This window comes from Ovis canadensis, chromosome 6, assembly GCF_042477335.2.
Source record: "Ovis canadensis isolate MfBH-ARS-UI-01 breed Bighorn chromosome 6, ARS-UI_OviCan_v2, whole genome shotgun sequence".
NCBI classification, from domain to species: domain Eukaryota; kingdom Metazoa; phylum Chordata; class Mammalia; order Artiodactyla; family Bovidae; genus Ovis; species Ovis canadensis.
This window is the reverse complement of record NC_091250.1, coordinates 66488223-66512561: the sequence shown is the minus strand read 5'-3', so window position 1 is coordinate 66512561 and position 24339 is coordinate 66488223. Positions and strand designations below refer to the sequence as shown.

Below are 24339 nucleotides of genomic sequence, written 5' to 3'. Positions count from 1 at the left end.
TTCTGCATGAATTTAGAAAAACAACTTGGGTAGGCATGTGTCTCTGAGATACAAATGTCTAAATCAATAGACAGTTATTTTTGTGTGATTTAAGTCTTTGTCTTCAAATATACACAGACTTTATCTTAATAAATGCCTGAGGATTTGGCCTGTCTTCATCATCAGTTTTAAGGATCTTACCTGTCATGAATATTTGAAATTTACTACCTTCCACACTAATGTTTTCTAAATATAGACATTGTCTAAATTCTAAATCTATCAAAGCATTATCTCTTATACCAAATGCATTTTAAAACCCAACAAAAGCTCCATCCAAACTGATTTAAATTATTAAGGACTTAAATTATTAAGGACTAAATGTACAGCCCAAATCCTTTCCTTCAATGACACAACTTATTACTAATATTATTATATAATTAAAAAATAACTTGTTATATAATGGAAAAGACAATGTTATAAATTTCAGAATTACAAAATAAATGCATTTTGTTCTCCTCAAGCACTTAATTTTACCATGTTTATCTTTAGCTGGTACCTTTCCTCATAAAATTACCTGCATGGAAATAATGTAAAGCTTTCAGATTGATTGATTGATTGATTGATTGATTTTAATTGCTCTGATATGAACAACAACAATAAAAATGTCCAGCATGTACTTAAATCATCATGTTTAGAATTCACGGATTTTACCGTTGTACTTCTGTGACAATCAGTGGCCAATTTAGCTTTGTCAAATAGACAGGATAAATTAAGAGTTCTCTAAGTCTAGTTAAATCATTTTTACTACTGATAAGAAAGTGATTTGAATATTGCAATAAGGAGTGTAATATCTTGAAAGATGGGTTTCATTTAAAACTATGGATTATCACCTTTGGAAAAGCCTTTGAATTGTTTTGTTAAAAAAAAAAAGACAGGGGCCAAATTCGGACTTCTAAAGACTACTCTATTCTCATCAATTATAAATAAGTTTTGTTATCCCCCAATGTTATACAAGCCATGATGAAACTGCCTATAATCAACTATACTTTAAAAATAAGATTGAATTTTTCCAGTTATCTGACTAGGTGAAAAGATGTCACCAAGTCACTGCCACGTTTCTACAATTTCTTGAGGAACCCGCTTGTCAATTCACAGAAGCATGTCCCAAGATAAGCTCAAAAGGTCTGAGCAGGTGTGCTAAACTGACAAAGTCTCTCAGAGAGACAGAGAAGTGCTTTGTCTCTTTACTTTATTTGGCTTTGTTTCAAAGCCTTTTCTTTTTTCATGAAAGTTCTACTCAGTCTCTCCGTGCTGAAAAATAGGCTTGTCCACTGGAATTCACATTCCTTTCCTTCTCATAGGGCTGCTGTGTCAGTTACTACCCTACCTGGGGAGCGTAGCAAACAATTCCACATTCTGCCGGCTTCCTCCCTAATTAGAACCACCAAAAGGAACAACACAGTTGTTCCTTGTCTTGGTCTTTAGCTGTGAGTATTTGGGTGACATGAAAATTATCCTAAGCTTTTCTGAGACTTAAAATGATAAGAAGTAGTGCCAAAAGGAAAACATTGGAAAAAATCTGAGGAAAATATGGACTTTTTTGGTGCGAAATGGAGAGGAGAGGGAGAGGGAAGAAGGAAAGAAGGAAGATTTTATTTATTTATCTATTGTACTCAGTCATGTCTGATTCTTTGCAACACCAGGAACTGTAGCTGGCCAGGCTCCTCTGTCAATGGGATTTCCCCTTCAACAATATTGGAGTGGATTGCCATTTCCTCCTCCAGGGGGTCTTCCCAACCCAGGGAACAACCCGTCTCTCTTGCATCCCCTGCATTGGCAGGTTGATCCTTACCACTAGCACCACCTGGGAAACCCCACATTTATCTGCTAGGTTAAATATAAATATATGTATACACACTGTGGAAGGCAGAATGGCAGCCCAAAGATGTCTATGTCCAAATCCCAGGAACCTGTGATCCTTTTAGCTTAATGGCAAAACGAGGCTTAAAGTGGCAGATTGCTTGACTTTGAGATGGGGAGACTATCATGGATTAACCAGATGGACCTAGTCATAGCGTCCTTACAAGTAGAAGAATGAAGGAGGAAGAGAGGGAATTGGAAGGATGACAGCCTTAGAAGGGAGAAGGCAATGGCGCCCCACTCCAGTACTGTTGCCTGAAAAAATCCCATGGACGATGGAGCCTGGTGGGCTGCAGTCCATGGGGTTGCTAAGAGTCGGACATGAGCGACTTCACTTTCACTTTTCACTTTCATGCATTGGAGAAGGCAATGGCAACCCACTCCAGTGTTCTTGCCTGGAGAATCCCAGGGATGGCGGATCCTGGTGGGTTGCCGTCTATGGGGTCGCACAGAGTTGGACATGACTAAAGCAACTTAGGAGCAGTAGCAGCCTTAGAAGTACCCTGTGATGCTTTAAAGATGGAAGAATGGGGCCACTAGCAAAATGTGAAATGGTAGCCTCTAGAAGCTGAAAAAGGTAAGAAAAAGGATTCTACCCTAGAACCTATAAAAGGAATGCAGTCTTCCTAATATTAATCCTTTGGTTTTAGTCCAGTGACATCTGCTATTGACTTCTGACCTTTAGAACTGTAAGACACTAAATTTGTGTTGTTTTACACCACTAAGTTTGTGGTAAAATTAGTTCAAGCAACAATAGGAAATAAACACAAATGTACATACACTTGCCTCATTGTTTATCTTTAAATTAGAGGATTTATCTGTTGTGTTTAGAGATAAACACCATCCACATCAATGCCAATGCACAAATATAATTCAAATCACACAGAAGAGTCATAAACATGATGTAAAGATTCCTTGTGTCTCTGTTTAAAAAGTAAAAGAAACAAGTGGCATTAATTCTAATAACATGTTTTATTCAACCTCAAATATATAAGAATGTATCATATCTAAATGTAATCAAAATGCAATTATTGAGGTATTTTGCTTTCTTTTTATTGGCATCAAGTCTTCTAAATCTGATGTATTTGTTATAGCACATCTCACTTTGGAATAATCACATAATAATTGCTCAATTATTATAACTGGCTAGTAGCTGCTGTGTTGGGCAATATAAATCTAAATATTAAGATGTTTTAGTATTCTGAAGTCAATTTTGGTGATAGCTTTGAATATATTTATGTGGCTAAAAAACTATAATATGAATTTATCTGTTTTTAATAAAGAATAGTGATTTCTTTATACATTTTACAGGGCAAAAAATTTGACTTGATCGAGACACTAAACATAAACACAGAAATGTAAATGCTGACAGGACCATCTCAATCTATGAATTCTTTTCAAATAAGTAAGTAGAATATTTAAATGCCATTCAAAAATTTAGGTAGGCATGTTGGAAAGCTGATCTTTGAGTCACACATATATTTGAGTTTTGTCATCTATTTTTCTGATTTGAATTTCTTTCTCCCTATTCTATTTTTATTCTTACAAGCAAGGCATCAAATGTTTAGTGCAAAACAAACTAAAATAAAATGAGTTTTCTTCTTTACATCTACTCTGAATAGCTGCTTATTCATATCACAGCACAGCTGCCACAAAGCTATCATGGGTCATGGTGTCTGCTCAGAAATAGGAAGCTGAAATAGCCAAAGTATTGTAGGTGAAAACACAGGTATATCAGAACATCGTTTTCCAGCGCTGGTTAAATTCTACAGGATTCCAATTGCTTATAATTTGAGATAATCTATATAAAGGTAAGCTGCATAGTTTATTCTTAATATGATTTAAATAGGCATTTTATTTTTTTTTCTTTTATTATAATGCCTTTTATTTATTTTTTTATTTTGCATTTTATTTTTTTTTTTAATTTTTAGTTTTTTATTTTTTAAATTTTAAAATCTTTAATTCTTACATGCATTCCCAAACATGAACCCCCCTCCCACCTCCCTCCCCAGAACAACTTTCTGGGTCATCCCCATGCACCAGCCCCAAGCATGTTGCATCCTGCGTCAGACATAGAATGGCGATTCAATTCACATGATAGTATACATGTTAGAATGTCATTCTCCCAAATCATCCCACCCTCTCCCTCTCCCTCTGAGTCCAAGGGAAAGAGACACAGATGTGTATAATGGACTTTAAATAGGCATTTTAAATAGACATTTCACAGAAAGATAAGCAATTGTAGATTATAGGAATCAATAATCTTGAAGGTTTTTTATTTCAACTTAAGCACGTAGCAGGATTTCTCCCCATTATTCTTGTTTTCCTAAATAGAGCTGACACTTCAACCAGCATTTTAAGTAACTATACTGATATTTGAAAATCTCAACAAGGCAATGCAGTCCTTTTCACTGTCTCTGTATACATTCTATCTAAATAGCTATCAGCCTAGCATATATTTTTTCCCCTTTCTAGCTTCTTAACTTACATCTTTAGGAGATGTTATAAACTGAACATATGCCCATGCAGAAACACCCTCTTCTGAATATTTGGTGGGCATTGTAGCTGTGTTGTTTTGGGGTTTTGTTGTTGTTGTTGTTGTTGTTGTTTATGTTAACTTTATCCCAATCTTCTGTTTAATTTATAATGAGCTAAATCTTCCAACTTGAGACTTTTTCTTAAAGTATCGTCACTATTTGGCAAAAACAAAACAAAACAAAACAAACTTAAATTGATGGTGTTCTTCAAAGCTCTTAAAATATTTTCTTTATTGTACATTATAAAAATAAAACTCCCACTTGTTTCCCCCACCTTCCCTGGCTTTAATTTACCTATTCTCTAAGGCTGTAAAAAAACCTAATACATTCTAGCTGATGCCCAGGTATGGGTATGCTATTTTTGACAATTGTCTAATATTTATACTAGGAATTAGCAGAGCCTTACACTTTATAAATGAAATTATTCATCATTATCAGTCTCCATAGTATCTTACCACTCCGATGGTCCCTTCACTCTCTATTTTAATTCAGTCTAGGTTGTAGATGCATTAGCCCCACAGGCATCATGACTCACTTTGGAAAAGGAAAACACAACAAGCTGATTTCAAAGTATATGAACACCCTGCTTCTTAGATTTACTCCAGAAAACTTGTCAACCACAGTATCTACCCATGGAGAGCTTCTAATGGAAAATGCAGAAACTAGACTCAGAAGAAACCTACGGTGGCACACATCTCAGCTCCTCCATCTTTACATACTGCGGAAGTGACAAGAAGCAAACATCTTAGGAAGGTCTGAGTGGCAGACAATTCCTGGAAATTGTTTGCCAAAAAGAGTAGGAGATAGCCTTCATTGCGTATTGACATTAATGATGCAGTTGAGGGACTGAGAGAACTTACTATTGATACGTGTATTTTAGTGCTAGTCAAATTTTTCCACTCCAGTTTTAATGTCAGCTCTTTCTCTTTCAGCTGATGTTGTTATTTATAAGATCACAGATTGAAAGCTTCTCAAATGACAAAGACTATTCCCTAAGTTTTGCTGAATATGGAAATTACCCTCAGTTGAATTGGCCCTCAATCACCACGTACATAGTTCCATAGTTTTACTATTAAAGCAAAAATTAGAAGTTAAAGAATAAAATTTATTCCTCCTTCCTAGGGACAATTCTTTAAGCACTTGAAAACAGTATCATTTTCTCCAAATGGTGTAAGATTGTTGCTATGCTGAAGCACTCTGTAAGATCACCATGTACCCTTATGTGTCTGCTGCTACTGCTGCTAAGTCACTTCAGTCCTGTCCAACTCTGTGCAACCCCATAGATGGCAGCCCACCAGGCTGCCCCACCCCTGGGATTCTCCAGGCAAGAACACTGGAGTGGACTGCCATTTCCTTCTCCAATGCATGAAAGTGAAAAGTGAAAGTGAAGTCGCTCAGTCGTGCCCGACCCTCAGCGACCCCATGGACTGCAGCCTTCCAGGCTCCTCTGTCCATGGGATTTTCCAGGCAAGAGTACTGGAGTGGGGTGCCATTGCCTTCTCCAGCTAGTGGAGGAGAAAATGCTAAAACCCATGGACCCTGTTTATATTCATGTGGGTTGGGAATTATCCATTGTTAGTCATGCAGCAGGAAAGGAAAAAAAAAAATCCTTTTGAGGATACAAATCCTTCTAAGGATACACTGTATTCAAACAATCCCTTACACAGCATTTAGAATGAGACTGGCTGACATGCTAACATTTACAGAACATTAGAGAGATGTACAATGCTATATGCTTTGTAGTACTGGCTCATTTAATCTTCACCACGATTCTACAATGTACTATGTAGAAGTTGTACATATCCATATATTGTACAATGTACAATATGAAGTTATTATTTCTTTCCACAGAAGCAAATAAGGACTTAAGAAGATTAGTCATTTCTCAAGGTCACTCAGGTAGTCACAGAACTAGAATTTGATACCATGTATATTTGACTCCAAAGCCATGATCTTAACAATCACAGTAGAGAAGTTTTAAGGACACCTCTATGGCTAATATCAATAAAATTTTATATATGTTTATTGAAATTTCACTAATGAAATTTTATATAATATATATATACACACATGCTTATGCATATGTATACATGTGTGTGATCCTAATTTGGAAGGTATATTTTAATTATATTCAATGAAGGAGATTAAAAACACAGAAATTAAGATAAGTTATCTGATATTAACAAAAGGAGCAATGAATATTGAAAAGAATGATGACTAATTTTATTCTTTGGAGTCTATTTCAAAGGCTAAATTGAAAACATTTAGTCTTTGTCTTTTAAAATGAAATGAGAACATGAGTATCTAAATCTGCATTGTGCAACATGGTAACCACTAGCCAAATGCATCTATTGAAATTTAAATAAACGTTGAAGAAAATTTTAAAAAATTAGTTCCTGTCACATGAGTACCATTATAATGGAACTAAGGATGAACTAAGCAATGCTTTTATCAAGGATGTCCTACACTAATTCTTTCCCCTTTTGTAGTCACTGTTTCCTTTCCCCCTCTCACAACCCTGCACTCTGAATGAGACAAACTGTTTGTGATTTTCACATTATCTTTAACAGGATCCACTGGACAAGTTGTCTCCTTAAATGAAAATGAAAACGGGCAAAATAAGAACTGACGTTAAGACTTGAGGGTGAGGAGTAGAACTCAGTTTTCTTTTAGCATGAGCCAATGGTATATTTCAGGAGATACAATTTAAGACACATTTCATTGATGACTTGAGTGCTACCAGGAAGAGGAAGTATTCTAAAACAGACAATTGTTGTTGTTGTTGTTTGAAAAGCATGACATTTGAACAGAAAGAAATAGTGTGAGTGAGAAAGAGATGAAGTGATGAACAAGCAATGAACATTTATATCAATAAAATTTCATTTTAAAGGAAAATAAATTGTCATCTGTACTTACTATAGTCAACTCTGATTATTTTCATTATATATATAAAGAATTTTAGATTGTTTTCTATAATAATTATGAAAACAAGGAGATGGGCTATTATGTTTAACAATTTCCATAAGTGACTTATAAACAAGTTTACATTTTCAAAATGGGAGGCTGAACAAGACGGTAATTTCAATTGTGAACTTATTAAGAAGTGAGCTCAATTTATGCTTTCCCCCATTTTTAGCCCTTGAAAATAGTTTCAATGATAAAGACTAGTATCAATGGCATCACCATTTTTAATAGCACTAATGATCTTTACAATCACAGTAGCATTCACCAACTTTTATAAGGCTGTTGGAATTTATTAGTGGTTTGCTTGTCTATTTAATGTCTATTTGATAAGGCTTTGCCAATGGTAGATTGACTTAAATTCTTTTGAAACTTTGCATTGCATATAAAGAACACATTCACAAAATAAATTTGTGACTAATTTGAAAAAGAAGATTGATTTTTCAGAGGCACTGATTGGAAAGAATCAGAATCTTTTTCTTTCACACATGGAGGTTAAAAATATTTATGCAAAATCATAATTTTTCCTAAGTATACAAGTTGTGAATGTCCACTGTTGTGAAACAGCAGAATGCTTGATCTTATTTAAAACTACATTACACAAAAAATTCTAGGTTTAAAAAGAATCAACCAACTAGTGTTTAGTATTTATCCTCAGTATAATTAATTTTATAATCATCAGCCTAGTAATCTCTATTATCAACATTCTAACCTAGTTAATCACTGTATTGTATGTTCACATACCACATACACTATTGAGAAACTTTTAAGAAAACTGACAGTATGTGCATACATTCTAAAATATTTTTGCTAGTCACATCCTGAAGAAAAACTCTTGATAATTTATAAGGTAATGATTGTTTCATCTCTCTCAATCTCTTTCCATCTTTTTTATATCAAACCTTTCTTTTTATAGTCAGATGATGGGTAATCTGTGGAAAATATACAGTGCCCTCATTCAGTCACTAGCTACTCCTTTTTTACTTCCTTAGCTTGGCCACAAATATCTAACTCATTGAATGGCCTCCAAAACATTGCCTGAGGGTAGGCAGGAGGAGAAGGTAGAGCTCAGTGTACTGTGCCTTCAAGAATACTGCCCATTGTTTTAGTACCTGTAGTTCCTTGGAATGGTGCAGCACCTGTAAAAGGTTAATGAGCATAGAGACTTTCAGGCATAATGCAAATTACAGACAGACATACACAGACATTTCATTGATAAACAGACAAGCAACATGCACGCTGCAGGCACACTACAGGTGGCAGATATTACTGCAGCTCCACCGTTGGATGATCTTGTAGATCACGTGTATAAATGAGTTTTTTGTCTTTTTGTTGAGATACTATTTTCAAGTATTATTAAAAAAAGGAAAAATCATTTTTCAACAGTTGTCAGATATTCTTGTCTTATCTTCCATTGTAATCAGATGTTTATGTCATCCTTTTTGTTACAAGTCATTAGAAATCTCCTCAACTTCATCAAATAAATCAATTAAATAGATCTTTTTAAAAAGGTTCATTCTTTCTTTTTTAAAAAAGCCTGATTCGCTTCCATCCAAAATGTACTGAATTCACAATTTATGCACCTTGTCTTCACTATATTTGATAAACATCTTTACTGCTAAAAAGAATTCATGGTCTAAATCGTCTGCAATAAATATCTTAAATGGATTCAAACTCTGAGCTATTGAAAAGTTCAGTCAGGACTTTTTGATGAACTCAATTTTTTAAAAAAATCAAGCTGTCAGGTTTTTTAAAAAATCCTAAATTGTTTGTCTTTAAAATTAATATTCATGGTTGTATGAGAATCATCAAGCATTAATGTACATGCATTAATACTACCATCATTGCAGAGGGCCTGCAGAGAAAGAGTTCTTCCATTCCCAGTTTCATTTTTTAAACAATCTCTTGCTATTTTAGCAGCACTCAACACTAATACAGAAGTAATCAAATTAGCATTAGCGGTTCATGTTGCAAAATTCAATTTGTACTGCTACAACATCAAAGTAAAAATATTTGCATATCAAAAGTAAAAGAGGTGGGATTTAAATTAATTTAGTGTCTTAAACAAAATTAAGTAGGCCTTGATGGTAAATTAAATGATAAATAGTTCACAAATACCAAACTAGAATATATTTATATTTCTTTTCAAAAAATCCCAAGGCCTGTGTACTAAATGCTAATGAAATATGAATATTAGAAAAAGAATGGAATATGACAGTGCATATGGAAAATGTTGGGTTTCTCATATTCTGAGAATTCTGTTTAAATTTCATTCAGACTGTAGTGTTTACAACTGTTTATAACTCAGTATGTAGGTGAAAATTCTATCTATTATCTATCCATCTAGTATAATACAATATTCTAAATCTAATTATTACCAATATTTTACCATGTAAGAAAATGTAGTGGCTTTTATACACTTGCGGGCATAAACATGACAAAATACTGTGACTTCTAAGAAACACATTCCTTTTTTTAATCACCTGCTATTATCATGAAGTTTCCATCTGCTTATCACAATGATTAATGTTTTAATAGTCCTTTCTCATGTGGTGATTCACATGGCCAAACTGGGAGAAACACATTTTTTTTTTTATGAGTGGATATTTTCATGTAACCGTAGTATGTGCTTTTCAGGGAAGGGTGGGAGTGGATAACATTTTCAAAGCAGTAAGTCAAGCCTTTAAAATAATTTACATTTCTGCTTTAGCTCAGTCTCCTCCTGACAGAGACCTAGTGAATGACCACTGTTCGCATTATAATGGACTCCCTGAACATTAAATATTCCCTAATGTACCTGGGGCATTATGTTCCTTCCTCCCTGGCAACAAACTCCCAACCTGCCTGTTATGAGAACTGCTTCCTAGGTCATTAGTATGTAACTCTGCACTGGTATTTTATTTTTTGTTTCCTATTCCAACGAATGTTTAAACTAAAACATGTTTCTATGGTACTATCATGCTTTCAGATATTTCCAAAATATAAAAAAAAATTAATGTATTCAGACTATTTTATCTTATATGCCTACCTGGAAAAGAAAGAAAATGCTGTTTTATGAGCCATTCTCATGATTTTAAACAATGTGATATAATTTGAGAAATACTAGTGACAAAATTTCCCAGAGATATTATAAGTAGTATCCACAACATTTTATAAGTACTAAATGGGCTTCATGGAGCTAACCTGATAGCTAGCTATACTTAGAAACTTTTAAGTTATTAGCCAGGTGCCCTTACAGAAAAGACATATCAGGAACAGGTAAACAAGAAAAAGAAAACGTTTTAAAGTGAAAACTTGGGACGAAATAGATATAGTTTATTACCTTCACCTAACTTCTAAATTTCAAGTGGTTAATTACATGATATTCGGGTAAAGGTGAGTAGGCAAAATGACAAGTTTTGCATTTACTTATTAATTAAAGAATTCTTGTCCTTGGATAAAGTTTTGTTGCTGCTGGTTTTTGTTTGCTTTACCCGGTGAGTTGGAAAAGCAGAAGATTTTTGAGTATGGTACCAGAGTAACATTGGTTAGCTTCCCCATCATACAGGAATAGACTGATGAAAAAGTCAGTCTTTGTAATGTATATAACCTATGAAATTGTAATTTCCATGTATGTGTGACATATCACAATATGCTATGGGATATTGTGCCCAAAGATATTTTCAAATACATTCTGAATATATTAGAGTACTTTTAAATTTTAGGTAAAAAAAAAAAAATTGAGTTGTACAAAGATCACGTTTGTCATTGTTCAACCATTTCTTCATAATAATACTATAGTCATTTTGGGGGGGAGGGGCAGGGATCATGTGAAATAGGGATTGTCTGTGCATTTCTCAGATTTTGCTTTGCAGATTTGATATAACATCTACATAAAAGTGAATCATTTGATAATCTAATGTGGATACAGTATTTTGTTCATTTGCATGCTTTTAGAAAGGCCCTTCTAACTAAAATCTATTTTCATGGGAAATAATAATTCGCTTTTCAGGAATACAAGAGCTTAATTTTTTAAAAAGAGAAAAAAGTGACCTTTTGGGAAGAGAGGACAGAGATCTGAATATTAATGCAGTCAGTAGCTGTCATTTAGAAGACAAAGCAAAATCATCTGCAGACCAAAAGAAACTTAAACCTAGATATCTATGACTCAATAGAAATTATTAAGGAAAATTTCAACTTAAGAAACATGTGGATTAAATTTTCCTTGTTTTTAAGAAAGATTAAAAATACCTATTTCAAGTCACTTAGCTATTTCTGGTAGGAATAATTTAAGAAAGTTACAATAATTAGTATAATATACTCTTGGATTGTGACATGTTACATAGGAAACGATTATACTTTATTGCATGATCAGTTAATGGTATTTCATCTATTTTTTGTTGTCATTCATTTAAAACTACAAAGACCAAAAGAAATAAAATTAAATGAAAGGGTAGTAAAGTATTTAAAATTATATAGTTTAGATCTTCTTTTACAGATAAGAACACTGGAGTGCAAAAGGACACTGGTTTGTGCACGGTCCCACAACTGGCAGCAAAGCCAGGAGCAAATCATTGCTTTACAAATTTCAAAAATTCAGAAATGCACTTATTTCAATATAAGAATGAGTAATTCGAAGGAAGATCACTGAGAATTGATGAAGACCTGCTCTATTATAGGCACTATGATACATGCTTCATATACATTTTTTTCATCTCACCCTAATTCAGGAGGTTATGGATTTTATTAATTTTTTTAATGAGAATACTGAATATCCAAGAGACTAAGTAAATTGTTCAAGGTCACAAAGCTTTTAAGTTGATTGCATAGTTAACACTAAAATCCAAAGTGTTCCTCTTTCCTATCCCAGTTTACCCATTAAAATAAGTGAAACTGAAGGCCAGTTCTATAACCAAACTAATATAGAATAATATTTGTTGAAATAATGAGGGTGATGATTTATAAGCTTCCTAAAGAGGAAGCAAATGCAAATTCAATAAATACTTAGCTGTACTTGAGGCTCAAAACAAAGACAAATGAAACTTTTTAGCAAGAGGACTTACAAAACAAGGCAGAAATGTGGCCTTACTTTCCTTGAACGGTGTTACTAACCTAGCCTTTGCCCCAAGTGACTAATGTAGTTCAAGTCTGAGCGGAATTTCTTTTCATACATATTTAGCTTCCTAATGGCTTTTTTTTTTTTTTTTTCCCCCTTTTCGGACAGGGAGGCTTGGCGTGCTTTGATTCATGGGGTCGCAAAGAGTCGGACACGACTGAGCAACTGAACTGAACTGAACTGAACTGATGAGAGTTTTGTTTGGATTTAACATGCCTTTGCCACATTTTACTTGGATTATTCTATTGCCCATGGAGATCTCTGTACTTAACTTGTAAATTTCATTGCCATAGAAAAGAGTAAACTAGTTGCCTTCAGATGCCTTTAGATGACTATAAAGGACCCACAAATAATTTTTAGAATTACACATTGGCAAGCATTCTTCTCTTGGATATAATTCTATTAACTTTGCTCTCACTGTATTCTTTATTTGGGAAGCCTATATTAATGATTCCAAAATCACAGTCTTTTAGAATTTGTTGAAAAGGCCTTAAACATTTGTGACTTCAACTTCTTATGTGTATGTATGAAGAAAATGAAGACCTGAGAAATAAAGTTGGATGAAAAAAAATTTCCAAGTAAGAGAAGACCCAAGACTACATCTACTACTGATGAACCTATTTGCAAGTCAGGAATAGTGACACAGATGTAGAGAAAGGATTTACGGACACAGTGGCATAAGGAGAAGGTGGGACAAATTGAAAGAGTACTGTTGACATATATACACTACCATGTAAAAAACAGATAGATAGTGGGAAGCTGCTGTATAAGGTAAGAAGCTCAGCATGGTGCTCTATGATGACCTAGAGGGGTGGGATGGGAGGAGTTGGAAGGGAGGCTCAAGAGGGAGGAGATATATGTACAGTTACAATTGATTCACATTGTTGTACAGCAGAAAATAACACATTTTCCAATAATCCTCCAACTTAAAAAAAAAATCCTATGATTATAAAAGAAAACAAATCTAGAATTCCTAATCCAGTATTCTTCATTCAAACACAACAGCAGTGATAGACAAACACTCCCCTAGCAAAGATTCCTAGATATTTAATGATGAGAAATGAAGGCTGACCGTTATTCAAGAGTGCCATTTTAAACAGACTTTTCTGTTTCAGTGTAGTGTTATTTATGAAGCAAAACCTTATATTAAAACTAACACCTCCATATTGATCCCTCCCCTCAGCTCACCTTTGCTTCCTGCACAGATGAGCCATATGATTGTTTTTTGTATTTCATATATTTTTAAAAAGTAACATATTTGAATGTAGAATGCATTTTACTGATTCCTTTATTTCTCCAGCTCTATAAACAATGAAATAGTTGTTTTTTCAAGTCCATCAATCTCAGTACTATAGACACTAGTGTAAGATCACTACCTGGTGTAAGAAGTCTTAGAAGTGTAGGCAGTCTTATGAATTTACTACAAAACAATGTGGAATGCTTTTTGTTAAATCCACACAAAGACTTTCTTCGACTCAATGGTGTGGGGCACTATGACAGCACAGAGTGTCAACAGACAAACGGAAATACACTGTTACAATGCTATTATTAGTATTTATAAGAGCTCTAGTGCTCTTGATAAATGAAGCCACATTAATTAGTTTCAGGATTGTATTCTCACTTTGGCATATCCACTAGCACTTCTGAACATGCAATTAAAATATTTCAAAATGTCACTTATGTTTCCATTCTACAAGAAATGCATACTGATTACGGCCACTTGATTTATACTAGGACAGATACATTAAGAAACAAAATGTGTTAATATTTTAGGGTTAGGAAATCTCTCCTACACTGCTTGCAATAAAATCTGATGAAAAACAAAACTATTAATGCTGATGCAAATGTATAATGATAGTATTTTTCTGAGTATGAAATATTTCCAGTTGTATATAAATGATAAAATCCTGGTAAGTTTGCTTTGCTTTCATTTTGGAAAATGTAAATTCAGTGAGAATTTTGGGATAATCAGAGAAAGCAGACGGCTTTTTGGACTTCTCAAGTTAGCTCTCTGTTAAACAAACAGTATCATTGATTTGAAAGTTCGTCACTGAGGAGCCTGGTAGGCTGCAGTCCATGGGGTCGCTAACAGTCGGACACAACTGAACGACTTCACTTTCACTTTTCACTTTTCATGCATTGGAGAAGGAAATGGCAACCCACTCCAGTGTTCTTGCCTGGAAGATCCAGGGATGGGGGAGCCTGGTGGGCTGCCATCTATGGGGTCACACAGAGTCGCACACGACTGAAATGAATTAGCAACCCATGTATTGACTTTAAAACGAATTACCATTCTCTCTTAAATTTTGGGAGACTGATTTTCATCTTTGTTCAATAAATACCAGAAATCCTTTGATTCATACTAAGAATGGTTTAAAACAAAGTTGATATATTTTCTGTTTTATATTTAAAAAATTCCAGCATAGATTAGATAAAGATACATGTATACATATAACTATAGATGTATGTGTATATAATAAAAACAATATTTTCCAAATTGTTTGGCCAATGTAATACCATCTTGATTTCTTATACTGATGTAGTCAGAGAGCAAAGTAAAGCTATACAAGGGCCCCCCCTGTACTACTTCCTTGATCTCAGGAAGAGGCAAGAGATGTCTGGACAAATGTAGAGGCATGTTGCTAATTGCTTTCTTATAAATGATAAATTGAGTTTTGTGAGAAAAACAGGTAGTATATCTGGCAGATCCCAACTGCAATTAATGTTTAATGTTTAAACCACTGAAATATTTTTCTTCCTATCTTTAACTCCTCAAAAAATCAATAATTCAGAAAAATCTCTAAAGTCCTCTTTAATTCTGCAGGAAGGTTCTAGGTACTATCAGACCTAGACTCAAGTGCCCCTCCTATCTTGTAGATATGAAGGACAGTACAAGAAATGACACAGAAAAACAGGGTAGACAGAGAAGTTACTGCTAAATGTGAAGGAGATCAGTGAAGTAGCTGAAAAATAAAAGAACCTTCAGTGGCATTTAACACATAACATAGCAGCCCATACATAATATGAAAAGGGTTAAGGGTTATTTTATTAATTGATTTAAAAAGGAGGAAATTTGAAAAGGGATTCTAAAATTAGGAATTTGGGTAGAGATGCTAGCTTTATTCTGAAGATCAAATCAAACGTGGGGGTCAGGCTTGAGAGGCACCATGACTTTATCTCCTATGGGTGAGAAAATAGTGGAGGTTATCTTGAAAGAAAAAGCCAGAGCATAGATAGATCCACCAGGAAAAGTGGGTGGAGGAGAAAGAAAGTGAAAGTGTTAATAGCTCAGTTGTGTCTGACTCTTTGGCATCCCATGGACTATAGCCTGCCAGTCTCCTCTGTCCATGGAATTCTCCAGGCAAGAACACTGGACTGAGTAACCATTCTCTTCTCCAGGGGAATCTTCCTAACCCAGGTTTCGAACCTGGATCTCCCACATTGCAGGCAGATGCTTTGCCATCTGAGCCACTAGGGAAGCCCAGGGATGGAGAAAAGAAGTAGTAAAAACTAGGAAAGAAATCGGAGATGGGAGAGTTTACTAGAAAGATTTGTGAATACTCCTAAGGAGAGTGGCACATGAAAAGGGAAAAAGAACTAGAGAATGACACGTATATCCAATGTTCCCTCTTCTTCCTTTCTGCCCTCCCCTGCTCTGCCACTGCAATTCTCCATTCTAATAGAGTCCATGTACCAGCAATAGAAACAGAACAGAACCTAGCCACAAAGGGGAGTGACTAGTACTCTAAAGTGTAAAAAATATGAATTCTGACTATCTCCATACTGGGCAAAAAAAAAGAATAAAGGCAACATAAAAGAAAACAACTCAGTGACATAGAGCACAAAACATTTTCATATCAATCAACACTGGCATCAGAAAACTCCACACAAAAGAGCACGGTTAAGAAGAAGGGTGAAAACTTAATCCTTTATTATTCCTGGATGCTGTATACTAATACATGAGCTGATACACTCTATTAATTTAAAAGAACAACTTTTAAGAGCTTGTACTTTACTCAGTGATGGAATATGGGCTTTTTATTGTCTGAAATTGATTTGATTTCTAATAAAATATTTGCTTCAACCTTGGGCAGCAAGGCAGCAGATAGCTCAATGCAAGACATTAATATAATGAAAAATTGTGATATTTTCCCATGCAGTTCAAAGACTCCAGTGTTATACATCAAATTCATGTCCCTTGTAACTAAATCTGTCATAAATTTAGGCATCCAAAAATGAAATGTGTTTCTCAACAATAATCTATTGTAAATATTAACTTAATAAGACTTCAAATGCTAAAACACTTTCTGGTGGTTTTAAAATTCTTCACAAATAAATTATTGATCTTGGTTTTTGATAACGATATTAACAGAATATACAAATAGGAAAATGAGACATGTGAGGGATTACCATATCCCAATCATTAGAACTATATTTTTCTTTTAATCTTTCATGATCATAAGTAAATATGCAAACAGAACCAAAGGTAAATAAATATTCTGATAAATTTTATATTTTGTTTACACAAAATTAATCAAACCTGGTTCTATTTTTAAGAATTTAAGAATTATTGAAAAAATTGAAACTTCTAAGAATTAAAAAATAAGCAATTTAATTATAATTACTAGACGTGTTTTTCCCCTTTTGTTCAATAATGAATGAATCACCTGTTTCTGAGTGATCATGATATCCCATTCATTTATTTCTTTACAAGCCTTGTTTTCTTCTCTTCAGAATCCATTAGATAAAAAATATGAATTGGAAGTTAAGAGTAGTTCTTAATGTTCACGTTTGGCTTCATTCTGTCTGTTAGTACTTTGTGGGCAAGATTAAATTCTGTTAGGTAGAAAAGGAAATCCTATGCTTGTGCTAGTAGTTAAATATGCTCTTGAGAGGAAAAAAATAGTTGTAACATCTTAGTGTTAGATAATGATCTTGTGAGTTGCAGGTTATTATGACTCTGAATTACTAATCTGATACTTATGGAAAAGTGTGTTTTTGTTACCACAAAGCTATAATGTAAACAGTTCTCTTGAGCTCTTCTATGCCCAATGCTATTTTATGTGAGACTGGTAAGATGTAGAGTGAATATTGATACCCCACAGGCTTCCCAGGTGGCTTAGTGGTAAAGAATCTGCCTGCCAATGCAGGAGACTCAAGAGGTGAAGATTTGATCCTAGGGTCAGGAAGATCCCATGGAGTAGGAAATGGCAACTCACTTTAGTACTATTGCCTGGAGAATCCCATGGAAAGAAGAGCCTGGTGGGTTACAGTCCATGGGGTCACCAAGAGTCAGACACAACAGAGCATGTACACACCTTTACCTTTACTTTTTTTCTTTTTAATTATCTTAAAGCAGAAGCATCTTTAGCTTCTATGCAGTGACAAACAAATAAGAAAGCAAAAGGCCCTTTATTTCCCAAAACTATCAACGCTGTTGTTCTAATAGTTCAAAGAATGAAAAAGAAACAAGAAGTACAGTTGTTGAGACTTTAATATTACTATGACAAAAACTCTTTTTAATATCAATGTTCTAAGGTATTCTCAGGGTGGAGGCCACAATGCCATATCAGCATATAGGAAAATAAATACTATCAAACTGACCTCTGTGAATAAAAACTTGCCAGAATGTAACATAGAAAGTAATTTACCAGGACTGTATATTCACTACTGAAAAATCTAGTCCAATGTTGAGACTCAGAAATAATTTTTACCATTAAATGCAATTCTTACCATGGAAAAAGTACTTGAAAAATAATTCGTGACATATAATCATTCTATTTTACAGATAAGAAAATCAAGGATCAGAAAGGTACAAGGCTTTGTACCTTAGGGATAGAAGGTATTCAAGGTCACACAACATGCTGGAGGCAGAGTCAGGATTGAAAACCAATCATCTTGGATATTGATAGGTCCTGATTAATGTGTATTTTCTTATACATCAATAACCATAAGATAAGAGAGTCAGGCCCCTATGAACTTAGATTGGGCCACATGTATGTATAATATGGGGAGAGAAGAAGCCTGAGATTTAGGCTTTGTAATATGTGGATCAGAATGGCAAAGAATCTGCCAGCACGGCAGGAGACCTGGGTTGGGAAGATCCCCTGAAGGAGGGCATGGCAACTCACTCCAGTATTCTTGCCTGGAGAATCTCCACGGACAGAGGAGCCTGGCAGGCTACAGTCTATGGGGTTGCAAAGAAGTGGACACAAGTGAAACGACTAACACTTTCACATTTTCACTCACAATAACGAGCCACGTGAAATTTCTATGCCTCTGACTGTAATGAGGGAAAGGTGGGAAGAGTAATATGAATACTGAAATGCAATTCAGATAATTTCTGAGAACAAAATCATGCTTGCAGATTTGCATTTGGTGATATATCTTAACATTCTAACACATTGCAAACTTTGCTTCCATAAAAGTCTTCCAGAGATAGAAGGCAAAGAGAAGAAGGAGCAGAAGAAAAATTGTATATTGGCTCCAAGAGAAAGTATCGGAAGACGCAGGTCTTGCTTTGACTACAAAACACCTTACTGAGCCCTCATAGACAGAAATGGGATGAATTATCTGGGAAACAATGTTAGAGATAGAAAAAAATGAGAGGGGCTGAGAAGATTGAGGACAAATAGTAAGGTGCCACAGAGAAAAGAATCCAGTGCAACCTACCTAGATAATAGTTCTAACTCTTCCAAATAAGAAAACTGATCTAAATATTACTATTTTTTTTAATATCTGTTGTACATAGAAAGCTTTTGAAGGATGGTACTCTAAATGCTTGTTTTTCAGTATTACATGTTTAAAATTAAAAGTTATTCAGATTTAAAAAATAACCACATATTTTCACTGGCGGCAACTATTCACAAATAATGAAAGCCATGAAATGAAAAGACACTTGCTCTTGGAAGAAAAGCTATGACCAACCTAGAAAGCATATTAAAAAGCAGAGACATTACTTTGTTGACAAAGGTCCATCTAGTCAGAGCTGTGGTTCTTCCAGTAGTCATGTACTGATATGAGAATTGGACCATAAAGAAAGCTGAGTGACGAAGAATTGATGTCTTTGAACTATGGTGTTGAAGAAGACTCTTGAGAGTCCCCTGGACTGCAAGAAGATCCAATCAGTCAATCCTAAAGGAAATCAGTCCTGAATATTCATTAGAAGGACTGATGCTGAAGCTGAAGCTCCAATACTTTGACCACCTGATTCAAAGAATTGACTCATTGGAAATGCCCTGGTGCTGGGAAAAATTGAAGGCAGGAGGAGATGGGGACAACAGAGAATATGTTGGATGGCATCACTGGCTCGACGGACATGAGTTTGAGCAAGATCCCAGATTTTTGATGATGGACTGCCTTGGGAGCACTCAAGGTCCTGTTTGGTTTAAATACTTGCAAAGTTTTGTGGGAGGGAGGCCAGCTTCAACATTCAGAGATAATAGGCATTGATAAATTTTAAAGTAATTATAACTTCAGATCAAAGAGCATTTTTCACTAGTGTAACATGAAAAGTGAATCAATTCTAAGATGCTTTCAGAGTATGAAAAGTGTTCAGGAGCTAAAAATGAGTAGATGAATAAATAAACAAATAAATGTGACAAGTAAAGCTGGGTAAACTGACATCATTTTGCTTTACAAAGTAGAAGTACTTAAAAAATATAAAACAAATGGGCACAGGTAATATTATCTCTGGAAAATGCCCATTGCTTGAACATTTAGTAGTCTTCCTCAGATATTAAAAAATCACTAAGAATGTCAGGGTTTTTATGTAAGTAAAACTATTCTTATATAACGATTTTCCCTGTGTGAGTGAGGGACATCCTGTATTATATAAATAATGAGGGAGAAAAAAGAAATGTAATGATTTTGGAGATACGATATTATAAGCCAACATATGAGTATTTTGAGTCAAAGTTCAGTGAAACTTCAACTTTCCCCAGTTCCTGGTAGGAGAACCCAACACGCGTGTGCATGCACGCACACACACAGACACAGACACAGACACACACGAGAAATGAAAGGGAAACAGAGTAGATTTGTAAAGTTCTGCTTTGGCTCTATTTTTCTAAGGGGTTATCTGCTCCCTGGACTCTTTCTACTGGCAGTCAGCCGGCTGCCAGCTCCAAAATCAGTCAGTCACCGGCCAGAGGACTACATATGGTAGTTCCAAAGAGATATAACCTGTGCGCTTAACTTAGGCTAATAAGAGTGAGAAAGAATAAGAGAAATACAAGCCAACTAAATAAAGGGTGTCTTTCTTCTATAGTTGTTACTAATTCCCATTCCCCATCCAACTCTATTTTCTTCAAAATAGACCTCAGAAAATATACTTTAAATAGAGTGAATAGAAGGCAAAAGAAGACGAGGGTCGCTGAGGATGTGATGGTTACATAGCATCACTGACTCAATAGACCTGAATCTGAGGAAACTCCCGGAAATAGTGGAGGACAGGGAAGCCTGGCGAGCTACAGTCCACAAGGTCACAAAAAGTCAGACATGACAGCAAGTGAACACAAAAACAAAACAGTGATATGCCAGCATTTTTTAGATGGTTACTGCGGCCATTAAATATGGCCACACAATAGGGACTCCTGAGCTGGGCTCTCCTTTCCAAAGGAGGTTATAAAATACTACCTTACATGCTTAATACGTCTTGGCACTCTTGGATATTTTGGTTAATTATCAGAAATTAGCTTGAGGGGAAGATTCATCTTTTTAAGTAGCCAACACACAACTGGTAATTTCCAGTTAGTCAACTCTCAAGACAGCTTCCACTATTTCTTATCATTATCATTATCAAGAAACATGAGAGGCTTACATGGTGAAAGTCTCTAGTAGCCAATTTAGTTCATTATGTATCTGACTTTTGGTTATGAAATGAAGGATGCTTGAATTTTAAAAAATAAAAAAAAAAGAACTTTTATATTTAGTAGGAAATCATTAAGTCTTTGTGAAGAATTTCTGCTTTGTTTTCCTCTCTAGGTCACCCAAAGCATTGTAACTAGCAATCAAAGAGAGAAATTTACATTTAAGAATGAAAGGAAGGAAGGAACAAAGGGAGGAAGGAAGGAAAGGAGAAAAAAATTGCTCTGATTGGAATTAATCTACTGACACCGGAACTTAGGACTTGTCTTGAGAAACAGGAAGGCTTCTAGCAGTATTTTTTCTTTGGTGGAATTCTAGAAGACCCTTGGGCTAGATGTAGGAGTATCTGTCCCAAATCTACACTCCTACTCCTGCTGATCTTCCTTCTTGCCTTTGCAGTTTTTCTAGCAATTAAACAAGACTTGCTTTTTCTCAGTGACAGAAAATTAATTTGCATGAATTCAACAAACAACATTTTCCAACAAATTTCAGGTTATACTTTTTTAAGAAGTAAATTAACTTAATCCATTTGAGTAATTTGTTAAGGGAAATTTGAGAGCTATTACAACAGAAAGTAATAAAATTTCTGCCCTTAATGACAAATTGGATACAATGGAATCGGAACTAAACTATAAAAAAAATATTTGGTGATTTGAACCTTAGTAGCACAGCAATCCTGGCATATCTTGCCCAGTGCAGTTTTACCCCATATTCGTCTTATCTCACCCACTATCCTTCTGCTGGTACCACCAATATTTAATGCATTCAACCATGCAGAAATGCTTGACTTTAGTCCCCATTCTCAGGAAGACCTCAGTTATCACTTTTTCTTTTGGAGTGTTACTAGATCATCTTTCCTAAATTCCTGTAAGGTAGTTTGTTGTTCAAGACCTGTAGGCAATCCCTTATCACACTCAAGGGCTTCCCTGGTGGCTCAGATGGTAAAGAATCTGCCTATATTCTGAGAGACCTGGTTCAGTCCCTGGGTGGAGAAGATACCCTCGAGAAGGGAATAGCCACTCACTCCAGTATTCTTGCATGGAAAATTCCATGGACAGATGAGCCTGGTGGGCTGCTGTCCATGGGGTCGCAAAGGCTCAAATATGACTGAAGCGACTAACACTATCACTCTCAAAGTTAAACCACTTCATCTGGTAAACATGAGTTCATAATTTAAGTCTAACTGGTCTATCCAAATTCATCTTCCCAAATGATACTTTCTCCAAAGCAATCTCCCCTATTGTCCCCAAATAGGTCATGGCATTTCTCAATCCCTGCTCATGCTACATCCTCACTCTTTCTGGGTACCTTTACCTAAGAGCAAATTTATTATGAGTTCAATCTGTGCCCAACACCACACTCCCATATATTTTAGGGAATTTGTTTCTGGATATCTTAATTTCACAATCATGTCATTTTTCAGAGGTCAGCAAAGTAATCTATCATTTCTTCATATCCCTTAATAATATTTATTTCTCATTTAGCAAGTTTTCTAGAAATATTTGTAAGAATTAAACTGTCTAAACTAGAAGAAAACAAACATGATAACACAAAAGATGGTGAGTAATATCTCTTAGAATTTTTTCATTTGAGAATGAATGTGAGTTTATGTTGTCGAGTCTATCTCTATGGGGTGAGGTCGGGTGGACCACACCTGATTTTACATAAGCAATTTTATATCATCTTAGGTGGAATGATCTTAGCCTAGAATGTGGGATGATGTGGGTGAAGCCAGTGATTTCAAGAGCAAAATAAGATCTGTGAAGTGTAATTGAGTTTTGGAGATAATTTGTTTGTGCTGTAGAGCACAATTACATAAAAAATAGGTTGGGCATTTTAATGGTCCTGATTACCTCACTCTGTGAGAGTGCTGTGCTCATTGTGAGACCTGTTGAATGCACCTACATCAGAAAATGACTGAATTTTCAAGTTGGAAGGGACTTTGCTGGGTCATGTTACTAAAGTTCTTTATTTCCTGTATGGTAGTAGCCTCCTCTATTTACCTTTCATAATCTCCATTTTACTGTAGGGCCACTTGGAACTGAAATAACCTCTGGGGGGAAAAAAAATCTACACACACACACAAAGTAATGTAACAAGTCAGCTGACTGACTCATATCAAAAGAAACATTGTGTTAAATTACCATAATAGCCTACAAATTTTAGCAGCTGCAATGAAATATTGGTGTTCAGACTAAGGAAAATTGGAACACTTTTCATTTCCATAATAATAATTCTGACAATTAAAGAGAGAATTATTTTAGTTATAAAAAGATTTTCCTTTTCATCTTAAAAAAGTGATATGACTAACATTCATTATCACAAAGACTGGAACTTCTTAGATTTTCTATAAATGTTAAGCAAATTATAAATAGAGTCATCTTAATTTTTTTGTTGTTCATACGATCTTTCTAGCTTTTACTTTAGTCACATATGACCTTTTACGGTTGGTGTAGCTACTAACACAAGCACTTTGTTAAAAGGAAACACTGACTTTTAACTTTTAACTTTCATTATGCACTTTGGTCAAAAATGTTTGAAAATCACTGACAAGAAAGCTTGTTTACCAACAAAGACAGATTCTAACCCTGATTCAAAATTTTGGGCGGCCTGGGGATCTGCAGTTTTAATAGGGTGATTCTTATACAGATGGGTTGAGAACTACATTTTAAGAAATGCTGATCAAATTTACAGTAGTTACCAATAAAGCTGGAATTACTGAGCCACAATTACCTGGGACATTTTAGAGAAATAATCCTGCCTAAACTTGATTTACATAAACACACAGCAGGTGTTTGGGTTTATTTTCTTATTGCTTTGCTGCCAGAATTCAGAGAGTAATTGGAGCCCTGGTTTCAGTCTACTTAGAGACGTTGTTTTGTTTTGTTTTGTTCTATTTTTCCTGGAGATTAAAAAAACCTGATTATGAACTCTGTTAGCCCTTTCTTAAGGTTTCTCTAACTATATATACGTTTAGTT

The 24339-nt window shown here is 35.0% G+C and overlaps 1 protein-coding gene across 5 annotated transcripts in view; it reads right to left on the bottom strand.

Annotated features, from left to right (window-relative positions):
• PCDH7 (protocadherin 7) overlaps positions 1 to 24339 on the bottom strand; it is a 479430-nt gene that overhangs the window by 179293 nt on the left and 275798 nt on the right. For 2 of the 5 annotated variants that reach the window (XM_069593019.1, XM_069593020.1), the window contains exon 3: positions 8510 to 8536. The exons of the other annotated variants lie outside the window; for them this stretch is intronic. In XM_069593019.1, coding sequence (XP_069449120.1) covers positions 8510 to 8536 — 27 coding nt within the window. The remainder of the gene's footprint in view (positions 1 to 8509; positions 8537 to 24339) is intronic. 5 annotated transcript variants of the gene reach the window in all.